The 16,998-nt window shown below is 40.2% G+C and overlaps 1 protein-coding gene across 1 annotated transcript in view; it reads right to left on the reverse strand.

Annotated features, from left to right (window-relative positions):
• ptprua (protein tyrosine phosphatase receptor type Ua) overlaps positions 1-16,998 on the reverse strand; it is a 186,547-nt gene that overhangs the window by 76,440 nt on the left and 93,109 nt on the right. The window contains exon 4 of the mRNA XM_046417582.1: positions 6,292-6,373. Within this exon, the coding sequence (XP_046273538.1) occupies positions 6,292-6,373 (82 nt within the window). The remainder of the gene's footprint in view (positions 1-6,291; positions 6,374-16,998) is intronic.

The following is a 16,998-nucleotide window of genomic DNA, read 5'->3' on the forward strand; positions in this document are numbered from 1 at the left end:
CAGTAACTACACACTCAGATACAACCTCACAAACATGAATGCATTTATATATCACTGTCACATACTGAAAACATTATATATACATACCATGCAAAAATATTCTTTTAAATGTGTCATTACATCTTTAATGAACTATTAACTAAACTGTTTTAATCTAAGAATCATCTCCAACAGCAGATGTTTTCCTGTGTATTAAGAAAGGAAAAAACACGATCATAAGGCTACATGTGTGGCTAAAGCAGACATTTTTGTGATTACACATGCCCAACAACACACACAGACCTTCTCCGCTCAGTTTGACAGAAACACAGTTTATCATAAATCCCAATAAAATAAGAAATGCCTCACTGAGATGTACAAATCCATAGACCCCTGCTGAACGCTGCTGTTTGTATCCTTAGACAACGCTTTGTTTTAAACTTTTAAAGCACATAGTTTTCCTTGAGGCTGAATGCATTTTCTTTCTCGGCTGATTATTTTGAAGCCTACATTGTATCTGCACCTGCGCTTTTCTTTTTCCTGACTATTGTGCAGTGGCAATTTCACTAATGCTATGCTTGGCTATTTGTCAAGCTCCAAATTTCATGACTTTGGCTAAAGGAGGTTTTCACTTTTTCTAACAAAATTCCTACAGCATTAGCATTTAGTTGCAAGTTGGCACATTGTAAATCACTATCCGTTTAATCCAAAATGGTTTTCCCACTCTTTTCACATGTACATTACAGCAACATTGTGCAACTATTCTACCTTAATAGCTTTTGCACTTTGTAACACTTTGGAACTTGGACAGATACAAACTCCCACGAGAAGTGCCCAACACTTTGCAGTGCCACATCACACACACGCCACCAATTACAGGCCTTCAGCTAGCTACAAGGAACAAAGTCAGTATTCTCAGCACAGATATCATGGCAGAGACAAAGAGACCAACGAGGATGTTGATGGAGAAAGCTAAAACGAGAAAAAGAGACACTCACTGAGCAAGAGGCTGGGCAAGAGTAAATTTTACACTGGTTTTTAGTTTTGCAACAGAAGACAGAAGCCAAACCAGCCTTCTTGCTGTTGGACTCTAAGTAACTTGAGCTGGCTTGCTATGTCTTCCAATGTCTTGCTTTGCTGACTGGCAAGGAAGACACTTCCCACTTTTAAGAAATTACCCAAATGAATGCATCAAATGCAGACTTCTGCCAGCTAACTTCCCACATCATCGGCGCAGGATGACAGCACTCGTATCTGGGATTCTTCGGCTTGATGTTTGACGGTGGGAGGAAGTGGAGATGCGTCATCCATCTTAATATACGTCAATGGTTTGGCCACCATGTCAGAATGGCAATTTTACAATCTGCAGGGAGCTAGGTTGTCGCACATTTGGTTGTGTAGCAACATTTGTCGACTTGCTTTTTTTTGTTTTGTTTTTGATCATTAGCCTTGACAGTCAGCGTGGCTCAGCTAACTTTACTTGGCTCATATAAACCAAGCAGCTTCCATGTTGATGATTATTTTCTGAAGATTGTCAGAAGATATTGTGTTGAAGTGGAAAAAAAAAAAAGAAAAAAAAAGTTCAGCTCTTCAAATAAGTAAATGCACTGAACAAAGATTAAAGTTAATGAGCATAAACTAGACTGTCTAATGTGACAGGTGGAAAGCTGAAAGTTGAAAAATGCTAATTTGTTAATTTTTCCCAAGATTTTTCCTTCATTTCCTCTCTGTTTGAACTTGAATCTCCTAAACAGCTTTTTAAACAAGATGTGAGTAAAAACCATACAACGTTCTGGCTTTACATGACAAATGAAACCCTCCAATATCACACTGAAAAGCATGATAACAATATAATGAGAAAATAATAACCTCCATCATAAGAGATGACCTACAATAACTGGATGCCCTGCTGTGGTGTTAACAGACTTTTTTTTTTCTACTGGACACCAATGTGATGGACAAAATTAAACAATCATGTAGAGGCATGCATTGTTCACACAACCAAGGCTTTCACCAAGGCTTTTTTAACACACCAACAGCAGCATCTGGCAGAAGACAGGATGATAGAAATTGCATGTCACATTTTACCTAATATTCATTTCTCTCTTTCCTCTCTGCTGTCCTTGCTGTATTCCAGCTGTCCAATAAGCAGAGCAAGAGGGCTCTGACCAATTTCCTCAGCAAACATATCTCTAACAACACCCAAACTCATTTCACATGTGTAAACGTTGTGTGCATTAAAAACTCCAGGGACCAGAAGGAAAGATAGCACCACTCACAAAGCATAGATGTTTGTTAGGGTAGCAGTCAGGTTATTTTTGTCTGGAGGAAATGACCATAAACTTTGAAGTCATCTTTAAAGACACATATTCACTGCCCCAATTATAAGAGAAGTCATCTGAGTACGAGGCAGTTGCACTAATAGTTACTAACTTTAAAATTTAATTTAAAGTTTAAAAGCCCAGTAATGTGGATGTGTGACCTGTTTAGCCTTAATTAATACCCCTCAACATAAACAGAGGCAAGGTAATTCGAGTCTCAATTGTATTCCGACTGTCTGAGTTGCTAGTTCTCTAAATTAGTAATGCTGCCTCTTATTCTTGATGCAGGAGGGATTGGTCTTGACTGAAACACGTGTTTAGAATAAAGACATGGACTCCAGAGGAAAACAACATGAATGTCAAATGAGAGGGAATGCAAACTGAACAGCAGCAGCCTTTGACTTGAATATTTCCTCAGGGGTGTACTATTATTCTTGCTGCATGTGGGGAAAATTTCTGTCAGCTTACTAATGTTTACTTACATCTTTTAGTGACTGTGTGCGTTTCTCAGGGTGACTGCACTTGCAGCTACAACAGCTGGTACAAAAGTGATTGTGCACGTGTATGCATTTTTGGTGGCTTGGCCTTTGTTTGGGTTTAGTAGATGAGTTTATATATGCGTGGGTGAATATACATCAATTGTGCTTTATGAGTCATGTATTTATGGTGTAGATATAGCAAGCAGTCGCTGCCAGGGACACTGTCCACTAATCCGAGCTAATAGGCATGGTGAGGGTCCAAGTGCTGCCATCTGCACCAAGGCTAAACTCAGCCTGAGTCACAAACGGAGCTGCCCAGGAGATGCTACCTCCCAAAGGCCCCAACCAAAACCACCGACACGCATCCTGCTCCACTGATCATAGGGTGATAGAGGGCCAGTGGCAAACTTTGACATATGTTTGTGTTTAAAAAAAAAAAATAATAAAATAAAATAAAATAAAATAAATAGTTCATCAGTCTGTTCCGTCCCAGGGAGAATTCAATGATTTATAACATGTGGTCTGCCTTATTTTTTAGCAGAGCCTGGTAAAGATTTTTATGAATTTTATGAGCTTATAAATATCCTATATTATCATTCATTAACATTTTCTCACATTTGCACAGTCAAAAAACAATATCAGAATTTTCACACAAGTCGAGTGTGTATCTAAGAAGCAAAGTTTGACAGAAATACTAGAGTTTGAGTGAAATGATGACACTGAAGGTGTCTAAGTGCCATGATGATAACTGTTCAAATTCTCTAAATCCTAAAGAAAGGGGGCTTCAGTGCTTCCTTTCACACCTTCTTTAGCACTGGATCCATCAGACCATCCTGTACAAACGGAAAACAGATAATATCGTCCCACAGTTCCTTGCAATATCGTCATTTAACGCGACGAACCATTTGGAGGTTCACGAAAACAAGTGACCAACATAATGTCACATTAGACATCCACGTGTCAGTTTCAACTGCACGGCTTATGGAGTGAAAGCAATCTATTTTATCTATTTTAAATTTTAATTTAAATTTAACTTTTATCCATTTTCATTTTTCATTGCTGTTATTATTTCAATAGTTTATCCATCACTTTGAGCAAACAATATTACCCATATATCAGTTACTTTTTCTTAACTAGCTTATTGAACGATTTGAACATTACTACTAGAAGTTACGGGTTAAAAGTTGGAACACAGTTCTCTTCTTGTATGAGAGCTTGTAGTATTCAGGTGTTGCAGCTGACTCGAGTGGATGTATACACAAATTAGTTGAGTTTCTCTTCAATCATTTCAAGTACCTTGGCAACTGCAGAAATACCCCCTGGGGTACAAGTACCCCCGGATGGGCAATCACTGTCAAATGTAAAAAGAAACTACACAGTCATCAACACAGAACTGTATACAGATGTAGGGGGACAGAACCAGTCAGTCTCAAACAGAACCAGTTTGTCATGGTTTATAATCATGCAGCACATTGAGGATGCAGATGTTTGTTGTCTGTTTGTCGCTGTGAACAGACAATCTAGTCTGCAGTGCAGTTCATACACTTCACTGATAAAGCACAGAACTGCAGATTAACATTAGGCTTCATGATCAAAGAAGGTTTTGACATCACATCGATACTGTTCATATTCTCACACACTCTCTCTCACCATGAGCTGACCCTCGCTCTCTCTCTCCCTCTGCAGTGAGTGTGCATCACACATTTTTATCAGCTGATGGTTTTTATAATGCCTTGTTTTAGGAGGTCCTGCAGCCCCCTCAGCACCCCTTCATCCCATGTCTAGACTTATGGCCTATTGCTTTTTTTATTTAAATTCCAACCTTGGTAATCAAGTAATATTTTCACCAGTCTGTGCATGTTTATATAACCTGCATAAAACAACATGGTGCACAGGGAAAAGTAAAGTAAGGTGAGCTTTTAGTAGTTCGTATTTGGAACACTGTAATTTCACCACTGAATGTCCCTACATCTAAGTCTTATATTCACTCCCCTTTTAGCTCTCTAGCTACCAAATGCTCCACTATGTTCACCACATAGTCGCAAACTTTCTCTGTCTGCCATTTGGTGTCAGGCAGGTATCACATAGTGTGTTTATCAAAGGCTTCCTGCTCTCCGTGGTGATTTTGGATGGTTTGGATTTTAGATGACGATTTGGGCAGGTAGCACTGCCAGGGCCATTCGGTATGTAACTCAGGATGAGTTTCACTTTGGTGCAGATGGCGTTGCTTGGCTCCTCACCATGCCTATTAGCTCATATTTGAAGACAATGTCTCTGCTAGTGGCTGCTTTATATATGTATACCATAAATACATGACTCATAAAGCACAGTTTCCTACTGCAGACAGTAAATGGGTTTGAAAGGATAGTTTGTGTACTGTGAAACCAAAACAATAAAGTAAAGGAGGCAAAAAAAGGGGGTCCTACAGATTTAGAGGATACATCATAGTCATCTCATCCACTGTTAATATGAAATACTGATCAGCACAGCTTTAACATAATATAAAACCTTTTAAACATTACATGGGTCCAGCTTTTAATTTCTGCCTCTAGACCATCACGATGCACAAAACCCTTCACTGAAACCACTGAAATTCAGCACACAATTACATCGACCAGTAATAATGACAACAAAAATATAATCTTCAGTATATGTGTAAAACCGTGCATGGTACTCAATTTAAGTTAATGGAATTCCATCAACAGCTAGAGTAGAACTCACCAGTTTATACAGTAATTATGTAATCTAACAGTCTGTATGATGTCACAGTTCAGAAACAATAATTCGTCAAACTAATAACTGTTAAACGGAGAAGGCTATTATTTAATATAGAGCCAACAATGACCCAGATTTGCAGTTGAATATTATCATTTTCTGCTCTGGTACCATGTTATCACTTTTTGGAAGTCTGCATGGGTCAGTATAGCTTTTACAACAACAACTTATTCCAGGCAGACCAATCAGATTGGGTTTATCTATGGCATCCAATAGAACTGATCATCATAACAGCACAGCAGAAAAGGGGTCTGTTATGATGGGTACTACACCTACACAGAGCCTAAGCACCAAAGGACTATAGGGGGTACAATATTAAACTAACAGAACGGAACATAATGTAATATCACCAGCAATCATAAAGCTCCAAGTTCCTGATATCTCAGTGATGACACACACACCCAGAGGTGATCAAACTACAAAAACTAGCTGTCCCTTTCCTTTCTCTAACATGACACTATCCTTAAGAGCACCTGGCTGGGAGCTTAGCAATCAGAGGAGGTAAAGGTCAGCCATTCAGCCAGAACAAAAGAGAAGCCTCCTACTGTGTTACTGTGGCTGTGACACTCGGACATGTACCAGGTATATGTGCATCAGTTGTCTTCAGTCACTCCATGGAAACCATTGTGCTTCCTGAAGATCAACAGTTTCCAGCTTTCGCTGTTCGTCTGGACACTCTCCCTAGGCTCCGTAAAGGTCAGCAGGTAGGTTACGAGAAGTGCAGAATGGGTACTTACAACAGGGGTAATTGAGCAGCACAATGTCATCCAAGGCAATGTAGCCTTGTCGCTCTTCGGAAATGGTTGCTTCAAAGATGACCTGTGGACAAAATGGATAAATTAAATAACTACAGACCATTACAGCTTGAGTGGCAAGCACATTGACAAAGAAGGAAATTGGGGGGAAGGGGTCCAAAGGCCTGTCAAGGACAGAAATGCACAGATTTTTCTTTAATTCCACTGTACATTTGGAAGAAAGCATTATAGTACACTTGATATAGCCATTAAAACCAGGAATGGTTCTTTCATTTTTTTTTCAAAGACAGCCATGATAGAATTTCTTAGTAGAACCTTTTCATTACATCGCACTACACTGATTTAGCTGATGCTTTTATCCAAATAGACTCACACTAAGAGTACTCAACCATTGAAATACAAACCAAAAATTACAAGAACCATGCAAGTACATTAACCTTATCAGCTATACAGAACTGCTGAGGACTATTTTTTTTAGGGCCAAGGCACTATCTGAACAGGTGAGTTTTTCAGTCTGCGATGGAAAATGTGTAGTTTCTGCTGTCCTGATATCAAAGGGGAGCTCCACCCATAAGGACAAACAAAAAACAGTGGGATTTTGCTGAGCAGCAGGTGGGCACTCTCATAATGATGGAGTAGCAAACCTGGCATAAGCAGATTGTAGTGGAAGAGCTGGGGTGGATTGTTCAACCATGTCCAGGATGTAGGCTGGCTGTGAGCCATTCACAGCACGACTGTCAAGTACCAAGTGTCTGGAATTGATTCCTTTTCATCATTTGTCAAACATCAGGTTGAAGCAGACCCCCACAATGAAAAAACAAGTGCTCTCTTGAGCCAGTATTTTGTTCTAAAACATCATAAAAACTATCATTGAAGAGGCACAGATATCAGTTTCTGCACCAACAATTCATCTTTCTGGCAATAAAACAGATTAATTATCTGAATAAAAATCTCATTTTTTGCCTGCCCAGTCTGGATCTTAACCAAACCTTGACCAAACTCAATCTTAAACTAATCTTGAGCTTCCATTTTTATTTCCATGTTTTGGTGTTGTACAGATTTTAAAGTCCTTTGAGTTACATTTGCGGTACTGGGCTATAGAAGGTACACTGACTTGACCATCAGCCATCTCTTACCTAATGGATTAGCATAAGCATTCTTACCTTCACCATCTATGATGTTAGCTAACCCCCAGTGAGTAACTGACAGTGGTTTCTGACACTCAAAGACAAAACAGTACATTGAGCGGAAAGCTTTACCTTCATACAAATTTGCTCTGACGCACAGGAGCGGCCAAACCAGTCACTGTCATTTTTATTCCCAATGATGATGACAAAACCAGGACTGGCTCAAGTGAAGCCTTCAGTCTGTCCTGTTTGTATGTTGTATAGTGGAAACATCAGAAACTGCCCAATCAGTTTTGAGTTCGTGCATTGCATGCTCATTGCTAAATAATCTTTAAAAGCTTGACTACTTTAGATTCCACAAATCAGAACTGACTTTCAAGGCACTTTTGTTGTTTATGTATTTTTTTTTTTACAGTGATTTTATCCTATCAAACCAAACAGTGCTCTCTCCTTCTCGGCTGTCTTTCTTTTATGAATCCATGCAGCAGCTGCAGGTGTCCTTAACCATAGCCTAAATATTCACTCACTCATCTAAATGAGCCAGACGCATGCAGAGCCTGAAAGTGAATCAGTAGGCTTCCCAGAGTGCAACAAAGTCACTGTGGCTTTCTGAGTAGTAATTACAGTCAGCAGAGCCCAAATCATTTCCTCCTCAAGTAACTCTTCACTTTTTACTACAGTGCCACAAACTCTGAACTTAAGGGTTGAGTGCATCAACAGCCAGTAATATGAAACTTGTAACTGTATGCTACATCAAATGTATGTGTGTGTGTGTGTGTGTGTGTGAGAGAGAGAGAGAGAGAGAGAGAGAGAGAGAGAGAGAGAGAGAGAGAGAGTCACCCCCTCACACTACTTCTAGTTATCTATGCCAAAGCCCAGTGGAAGTCAGACTGTGACCGCGCACTCAGACGAGCAATAGATTGCAATGTTGACAATACATCAGGCTTTAAGTGCCTGGGGCCAATCAATACCACAAAAGGCCTTGGCAGATGGAAACAGACTGAGGCTTTCTTTCCACTAATTAATTTTTATTTTTCATTCCTATTTCGGGCCATTAGAGACGTCTGACCGATTAACTCTTCAATTCATCACGCGTCAGTGCACCCATGACCATTGATTCACTCTACCCCGTGCTTTGAGCCATCATTAGGCTCCTCCGCATCTACCCTCACTTATAGAAAAGTGCGTTTGACTATGACTGCAGCAGACACTGAGGAATAACCTTGGCATGCAACAGTTATGCATAAGAAAACAAAAACTATTATACATATGGTGGCAGTACAACAGTTCCAGCTCCTTGGTGTCTGCAGCTGCAAAGTGGGGCACTGGAAATGAGACAATATGCCCAATGTGTGAAGGTTGCAGTGAAGGTGGAGTGGGAGACGGTACGGTGGCCCTGAGAGTACAAGGCACCGCAGCAAAAAGGAAACATGATGGATGGATGGGCAAATGGACAAAATATTTCGATTTTTGCCCTGTGACAGTCTGCTTCATGTTCAGGTTTCTCTGTCTCTTGCATCTTGACCTGTCCAATCAAGGCAAATAATTAAAAAATAAAAATAATTAAAACGCTATGAAATTAGGAAAACATCTTCACCCATAGCATAACAAATATGTACTCATAATAAAAGCGATAAAGCTATATAAAGATGGCACAAGTGCGAGGTGCTGCAGAAACAGAAAACACGAGCAGGTAAGGAAACACACCTCAAGCTGCACAGAAACAACCGAACTAAGCGGTGAAAGTTTCTAAGGGACAAGGAGAACAATGAATGTGTCCAGGCATGCGAATTGTTGCCATGGTTGCAGACTGTTGTGACATGATGGATACAGTGTCTGCAATGAGACTGCTAAAACTGAAACAAACTTAAATTGCTGCCTTATATTTCGGCACTTGGGTAGTCAACTTCGTTGTGTATTTGATTTTTTCTGTATTTGCAGTTCCTGTCTGTATTTGGATGCACCGAGGTGGAAGTGACATTTTGGACCAAAATGAGTTACATCTATCAAATGAAAGCTCTCGATGAGCTCTCTTGCTACTGCCAAAAGGGCACATGTGAATTCTAAACCAATCCAGAGTTATTAACCATAAACACTGAACACTGAAATATTTGGGACCAAATAAAGACAGATTTTTTTTTTTCTTCAATAAATGTCGAAATAGTGTTATTTAGGCACACTGCTATCCATGCGTTTATGAAAATACTTTCTTCATTTTGCTTGTGTTTTGTCTATTTGCACTTCTTTTCTTATGTTGCCGTGTGTTGAGTTGTTGGCGCCACCGTAGCAAGGAAATATAAAAAGATGTATAGGGAGAGAAACCGTGCAGGAGAAGATAGTGCATATAGGAGGAGGAGGAGACAGAAAGTGGAGGGTGGAAGCTTAAGCTACACTGATATTGTTTGCCATGACTGGGCCTGATAGCATCTTTAATATTTGATAGCAAAGTTTCACCCTTTTCCAGTACTTACACAAGTAGTGGCACGGTGGAAAATGTATTTCTGCAAACAATATAACAGATGGATTCATCAAATTGAGAATATACGGTTCAAGGTGGAGTCGTTCCTCAGCCTTCTCTCAGCTTCTCCCAGGCTTTTGTTGTGACCACAAAAGAAAAAAAGAAAGAAAGAAAGAAAAAAAAAGGAAATGCTTTTAAAAAAAAAAGTCAAAGTTAAAGCACAGTCTGTGAAGTGTGAATTGAGGTTTGGTTTACTGCAAGCAGCAGGATGCCATTTTCTGAGACGCAGCTCTGTGCCATCGTCAGCAACCAAAGGAAATGACACGAGAAACAAATCCAAACAAGGAAGCAAGTTCTGGGCTCTAAGAAAATGGAGACAGTAAGGGAGAAGCAGCTGGCCAGTCACATTTGATGTAAAAAGCATGGAAGCATTTTAATATGTGCCTCCTGCTGCATCGTGTTTGGCTCATAAAATTCAATGGCAGAGAATTGATAGTGTAGAGTAACAAAATCCATACTGCATCCCAGGAGGCTGCACAGTGAATACATAAAGTCAGTGGTGGCAGTAAAAGGGATTACATAAAAAAAAGAAAAGATTTGCACAGTAATTAATATTTTAAGCATTTAGTTTTCATTACAGTGCTGCAGAAATTATTTATGCGTGTGTACTAATAAATAGATAAAGCTCTCAACTGATCTGTTGGTGACACCAATCTTCATGAGGACTTTGATTCATTTAATGTCTTCCATGTAGTCGTTTGAGGTATGTGGTGTGCAAAAAATGTAAGAAAGTTCCCTTAATTGATTTCTTCAACTACAATGAAAGCAACACTATTGATCCATATTGGCAATGAGGCAGTAAAACACTGAAATATATGACATGCAATTCCACCTGCCACCTTTTCCCTGCAGGCTGAAGAAATAAACTGAAGTGTACACTGCAGCGTGCTGCTACAAGACAACATATGCTGAATTTCTGTGCGTGATTGAGGTCACTTGCATATATATTCAACAGTGCACCTTGACTGTGTGCCCAAGAACTTGCTTGTGGTTATGGTGATACACAATATTTGAAAAACATTATTTTATTGACTGTACTGCTTTTATACCACCGTTATATACTGATCCTCTTAACTAGCACCACCATTGAAGAACTACTTTATTTTGGAATTTGCTTCCATTCCACTCTGTGCTTTTAAGGAAACAAGAGAAAGAGAGAGAGAGAGTGGGTTGTCTTGTAAATTAATAATAAGACACAACAGACAATAAGACATAACAAAAGGCATTTCTACCTACTGGTTACTTTGAAAACAAGGCTATCTTGCTGGAATGAGCACCTGGTACAGATAATGTACTTTTAACAACTATTAGCATCATTTGAGTAAAACATGCCAAGATCTGTAGCTGACTGAAGTTTACTCATTCAAATTTAGGAAAAACATGCTCTGTGAAAAGTTACTGTGCCCTGCCTCTCACCCACAGTCAGCCTATCCCAGCTGATATTGGACGTAAGGCAGTGCACCCCCTGGACATCATCACAAGGCTGACATGTAGACACAGCTATTTATACTCACATTCACATACATGAGCAATTTAGAGTCACCATTCATCCTAACCTGCATGTCTTTTGACTTCGGGAGGAAGCCCGAGAACCTGCAGGAAACCCACACAAGCATAGGAAAAACATGCCTTGTTCCTGTGAGCTGACAGCGCTAACCACTGCTAACCTGAAATGGATAACCCGCACATTAATTCCATGCCTGAAATGTTAAGATCCACTAAACATGAGATGAGTAAGTGCCTGTTTTTGTTTTCTCTGCCACCATCTTGACTGTTAGCCTGGTGAAGATCTGCATTCTACTGGGTGCACTCTTTTTGTTTCAATTTTAGCTAGGAGGGGACCTGCACAGGTGTGATGGATAAAGTTCAAACTCAGCGCTGTCTCTGCAGGCCAGAGCAGGGGTTTTAATGACTCACTCACACAAGTTATTTTTCGTGTTCCTCCGATGTGTGGATGCCTTGTAGCCTCAGAGAAGCTTTCTGATCACAGGCTATGGTGAAGGATCCAGTCTTCTTAAACATGATTGCTTTTGTTAAAAAAAAAAAAAAAAAGAAAGATAAAGTTCCAAATACAATGGTCAGCACTAATCGCTAAAACACCCATAACATCTGACTTTTACCAGACCTTTGAAATCTTTCCGTCTCCCCTGACCAGTTTTCAGAAGCCCAGGAGTTACCTACACAATCCACTCCATAATTTAAAACGGTGACACTGCGCTGAGAGAGTGAACAGTCTCTGTGCATGCTGGGCAATCAAATAAAAGCTACTATATAAAGGTCATTACAGAATGTATCTGCAAGAACTGGGTACGGACAAAAATATAATCAGTATAAACAGTATCAAAATTAGGGGCTGATTTAAATGAAATCTCAAGAATCACAACCTTGAAGTTTGCAAAGTTTCAAGAAAAGAGAAAAGGACTTACCCTCTGTAGCTACATCCCTGACTTACGGTATTTTGCCTAATGACTAAAGGTATTAGTTCACCGGACCTTGCCACACTGCTTCACTGCATTGGTAAATTAAGGTGATGGGTTAGTAGGGGGAAAAAAGCAATGAAATAGGCAAGTAAAAGAGAGAGAGATAGGAAAGATAAAAGTGAAGGAGGCTAAACAGAGAGCTGCTTTGGGAATTAAGATTGTGAGATAAGGAGGACAAAGCAGCCAAAGAGTGAAGAAGAACCCAGGTGGACTAAAGCAGACCGACAGGGAGAGTGTGAACGAGTCCGATCAATTCTCTCTTCTGTCCTTCAAACCTATGACAGTCCAAAGCCCAGTCTCTGTCTGTTAACCAAGTCCTACAGCGTCTGACTCCCGCTCAATATGGGTAAGGTGGAGGGTCATGAACGCAGTCAGATAACACATGCTGATCAGATCACATGTTCTGCCTGTGCAAATTTAACCGGCGTTCACCAGTTTTGTGAAAGTCACTTAGTGATGACGACATCACTTCATAAAAATTCACAAGTCAAAACTTGCGTTTTCAGCAAGATTTATCCGACAAGATATCCAAGTGATCAGAAATTATATAATACAACTTTTACAAGAAGTAGAAATTTTTAGCACAAAAAGCACAGTCAACACTAGACATTTAAACCTCTGAAATATTGGCACTGAAGACTGAAATCTCATATCAGCAAAAGCCGAAATGCAAAAGGCTAAAACCACTTCTGATCACAGTCCAACGTATCTCTGAAGCAGTCTGTCTTTCCTGAGGGGGGGGGGTGTTGATGCTCGCTGATTATTGGATTTTTGTTTTTTAAATCTCAACCACCACTACCACCAGCAGCTGCCTACACACACACACACACACACACACTTTCTCCTCCAAGCCTTCTGAAGTGGTAGTACTGTCCCTGTGTGGAGTTGCTCCTCGGTAGCCTGCAGGGACTGATCTGTTGGCTGGGAGTGCTGGACAGTGATCTTTATCAGTGGGACTGGATGGATGAGTGGAGCCCTGTGGGGCCTGCACTGAGCTTTGAGCCGTAGCGGTGGGAGATGGTGTGGAGAGGAGTGGGGTCCCCGGGGCAAAAAAATAAAAAAAAGAGGAGCGGAACACAGAAAAGGTGCAGAGTGTCACTCCTGTCCTCTTCAAACAGCAGATAGACACACTTTGCTCCTTCAAGTCTACATTTAAGCCTCCTCACTCATCTGCACAGCTTTACCTGCTTCATTATGTGCTGCCGATCATCCAGGTTTATAGGACAAATAAAGCAATCTGTCCTGTGTCTATACACCTGGCGAGAGGACTTTAGAGAACAGCGCCTTCTCATCACTCCGGCAGCTTGGACATACATCACCTGAGTAGTAGATTACATTACTTATGCACCCCTGCTCAAATGGTAAACACTGCGGCGCTAAGCAAACTTCCCGCCTGGGCTGACTTGTCTGATTGTACACCTCAGCTTCCCCCTCTGAGACCACTAACCCCCACCCCCCAGCCGTCACCTTCTCCTCTGCTACGGTGCGTGGCAGACAAACTTCTAACACCTATACAGAAGGGAAGAAAGTCATTACTGGAAATCAGTTTGTGAGAGTGGCTCAGGACAGGAGAGCTGAGGATGGTAAAGCGCAGGCTGTCCGCATTGATCTGTGCAGCCCTCTAATCTCATTAACTGCCTCTTGATTTATTGAGATGGGGCCCAGAGTGCGCCAAGGTTATGGAAGCAAACACCCAGCCTGATCCCCCACACTGAGGGTCGCATGGAATTGAGGTCAATTGACTGTTCGGCGGACCCACGCTCTTTCAGTCCCTTAGGCCAGCCACTGCCGTCTCACTAATGCCTGCTTTTGAGGATCGTGAGGTGACTTGGTGGGACGAAAGAAAGCACTAGGGGATAAATTATCAGGCGTAATGAGGTGAGGCAGGCCTGCATCCAGTCATCAAAATCTTACAAGCTACACAACAGCAGTAATAACGCAGCATCAACAATACAGGCATCAAACGGAGCTATCGGTTACACTGCAGCACGCAGGTAAATTGACCAATAAATAATGATACAATGCAAACATGCCAATGTAATTATACACCTATTGAGTCAGTGTGATATAGGACACAGCTGCAATTTGCTAATCCTTGCATGTTGTTTGACAAATATGAACCAGCTGAAGCTGACAGCAGGTCAAGGTTCAGTATTCGATGACCACTGAGCAGCTCAGTGGAGCAACTGGTGCTTCTGATTGACAACTGAAATTTTAACAATGGGAGGGGATGTTTACATGGGAAAGAAATCATAATGAAAATATTGCAAGATGATTTCGTCATATCAGATAAATGTGAAATTAGACTCGCTGCTGCTCTTTGGCACAGCAGTGCTTTGAGCTAACAAGCTCACAATAACAAAGCCAATATGTCTTCTATATTCATCATCTTACTTCAGTGTAGTTCAGATATGCTATTTGTATTCCAGTAAGATGCAAAGCACTGAATGTCTTTAATCAAAGACTTCGGTGTCCTAAGAGATCACCAAAGCCAGACCTGATCCTTGGGGGACAATGAATGTCTCTACAGAATTTCATGGGAATCCATCCAATATTTATTGAGAGATTTCAGCCTGGACCAAAGAGGTGGCATCGGACAAAACTCTTCGTAAAACAAAAAACATAACATCTCAACATAACAACTCAGTGACCTTTCATTATGATATGACTTCACTAATTTGACCGGTATACAGTTTTGTTGAATTATTGTTTGACCCTTACTCAGTGATTTTCATCGTCCTCATCATCAACTCCACCATGTTACTGCATGTAGTATGTAGTCAGTCTGCATTATTATTCATCTTATCTCAGGGGAAGTGAAAATTAAAAAAAAAAAATCACAATTATGTTTGATATTCATTCATGTATTCATTATTTTTGGTTACTGACAAACTAATGTAAAAGGTTCATTAATTTACCTACAATAAATCTACATTTTACACACTAATGTCTTTAATCACAGCTTATAAAATGCAATTATTATATACTGATAAAAAATGAACTAAGAAGGGCAAAAAAATCAACTGTAAGTATCCATTCTTCAAGCTGTGACCACTATCTTTATCTAGTTAATGACAAAAGTGACAAAACAGTTATCAAAATTACAATCACGCTGCCGTAGCTATCGGTTAACTAATAATGTCTGGAGAGGACAGTACTTCAATTAAGTTTGGGAATCACAACAAACAGATTTTTAAAAACTGACTGAACTGAATCAGAGCAGCAGAGGCTGTCAGAGATGTCCTGACTTTTATCCCAGCTCCAAAAACTCTGGACCATATCCCATAATCCAACTCTGTAGCATCTTTCCGTGGATCCTTCCTGCTGTGTTAATCCCTTTGTCTTTCATAGTTGATACCACTTTTTTTTGATGAAAGATTTCTGTAGCTAAGCAGTAGTACTCATGAAGATTAGGAGGTAAAATCTGTGCTATGCCTCTTCAACTAAAAGTGACTCATTACACTAAGATGTTGCTGTGTTTGTCAAATTTGCATTTATTACATTAAAGAATAGCACTGGCTTTGAGCTACTGATTTTGTTCCATGTAATAAAAAAGAACTGAAAATAATAAGGAAAACCGAGTGTTTCAGAGAGACAGTTTACCATTTTTGGAGTCGAAACAAATTGTGATGTGTATATGTGGGTTTCCACGCTGTTTGTTTGGATCCAACTTACAACTCTATAATTACCCACCAGGTTTCATTTCTGACAAAGTGGGACATGGATACAACAGCTGCAATGAGGGGAGTGCACTGTTTATGGGAGGAAACAGCGTGCTGGCAGAGGTCCCACATTGCTGCCAAAGTCAACTGAAAAATATGAATACTTATGTAACACTTTCTCACACTTTGCCGAGTTGTTCACTGACATTATCCCAAATGTTTCCAACACTGTTCAAAGCCAGAGAAATTTGTAATTTTGTACACGTTAACGGTGCATTTCATTTGGTCATCTCTTGCTATAAGATGTAGTAGAGACTCAGAGAGTGAGGAAGGAAGTTGGCCAACGTGATATAACATGAACACAACATGAATAGAATGTTAAAATTTTACCTCGTCTGTGAACATTTCTTCCTGATTCACATCAATCAAGAAAACAACTCAAATGATCCCATGCTCCTTCACTACATCATCAAACTAGGTCTTTGGTTTTCCTTGTTTTGATTGAGAGACCCTTATTGGCAGAAACTAACAAGTCTTAAAGGGTTTAAATATACAATGTTGTAGAGAAAAGTTAAGTAAGCTAAACAAGCAACAATTTTTAAAGGTTGAAAGTTTGACATTAAACTGAGCTAACTTGCCTTATGTGGTTTAGTCAGATTCAATTTTGTTGTTGTTGTTGACCCTCCCCACATAAAATCAGTGAGAAGAGCACAGAAACAGAAACCTTCCTCTACTCCACTACCTTTACACTTCTTTCTACTCACTTCCACTCAATTTGCACATCCTTGTGGAGTCTCTACCACATTAAATGCCCTCCCAAACCAATTACCCTGGAGTAGAAGTGGGTTATAAAACCCTCCCACAGCGAGTCTAGAACAGTGGGAACTTTCTGACCCTGTGCA

Source organism: Scatophagus argus, chromosome 17 (assembly GCF_020382885.2).
Source record: "Scatophagus argus isolate fScaArg1 chromosome 17, fScaArg1.pri, whole genome shotgun sequence".
Lineage (NCBI taxonomy): Eukaryota > Metazoa > Chordata > Actinopteri > Scatophagidae > Scatophagus > Scatophagus argus.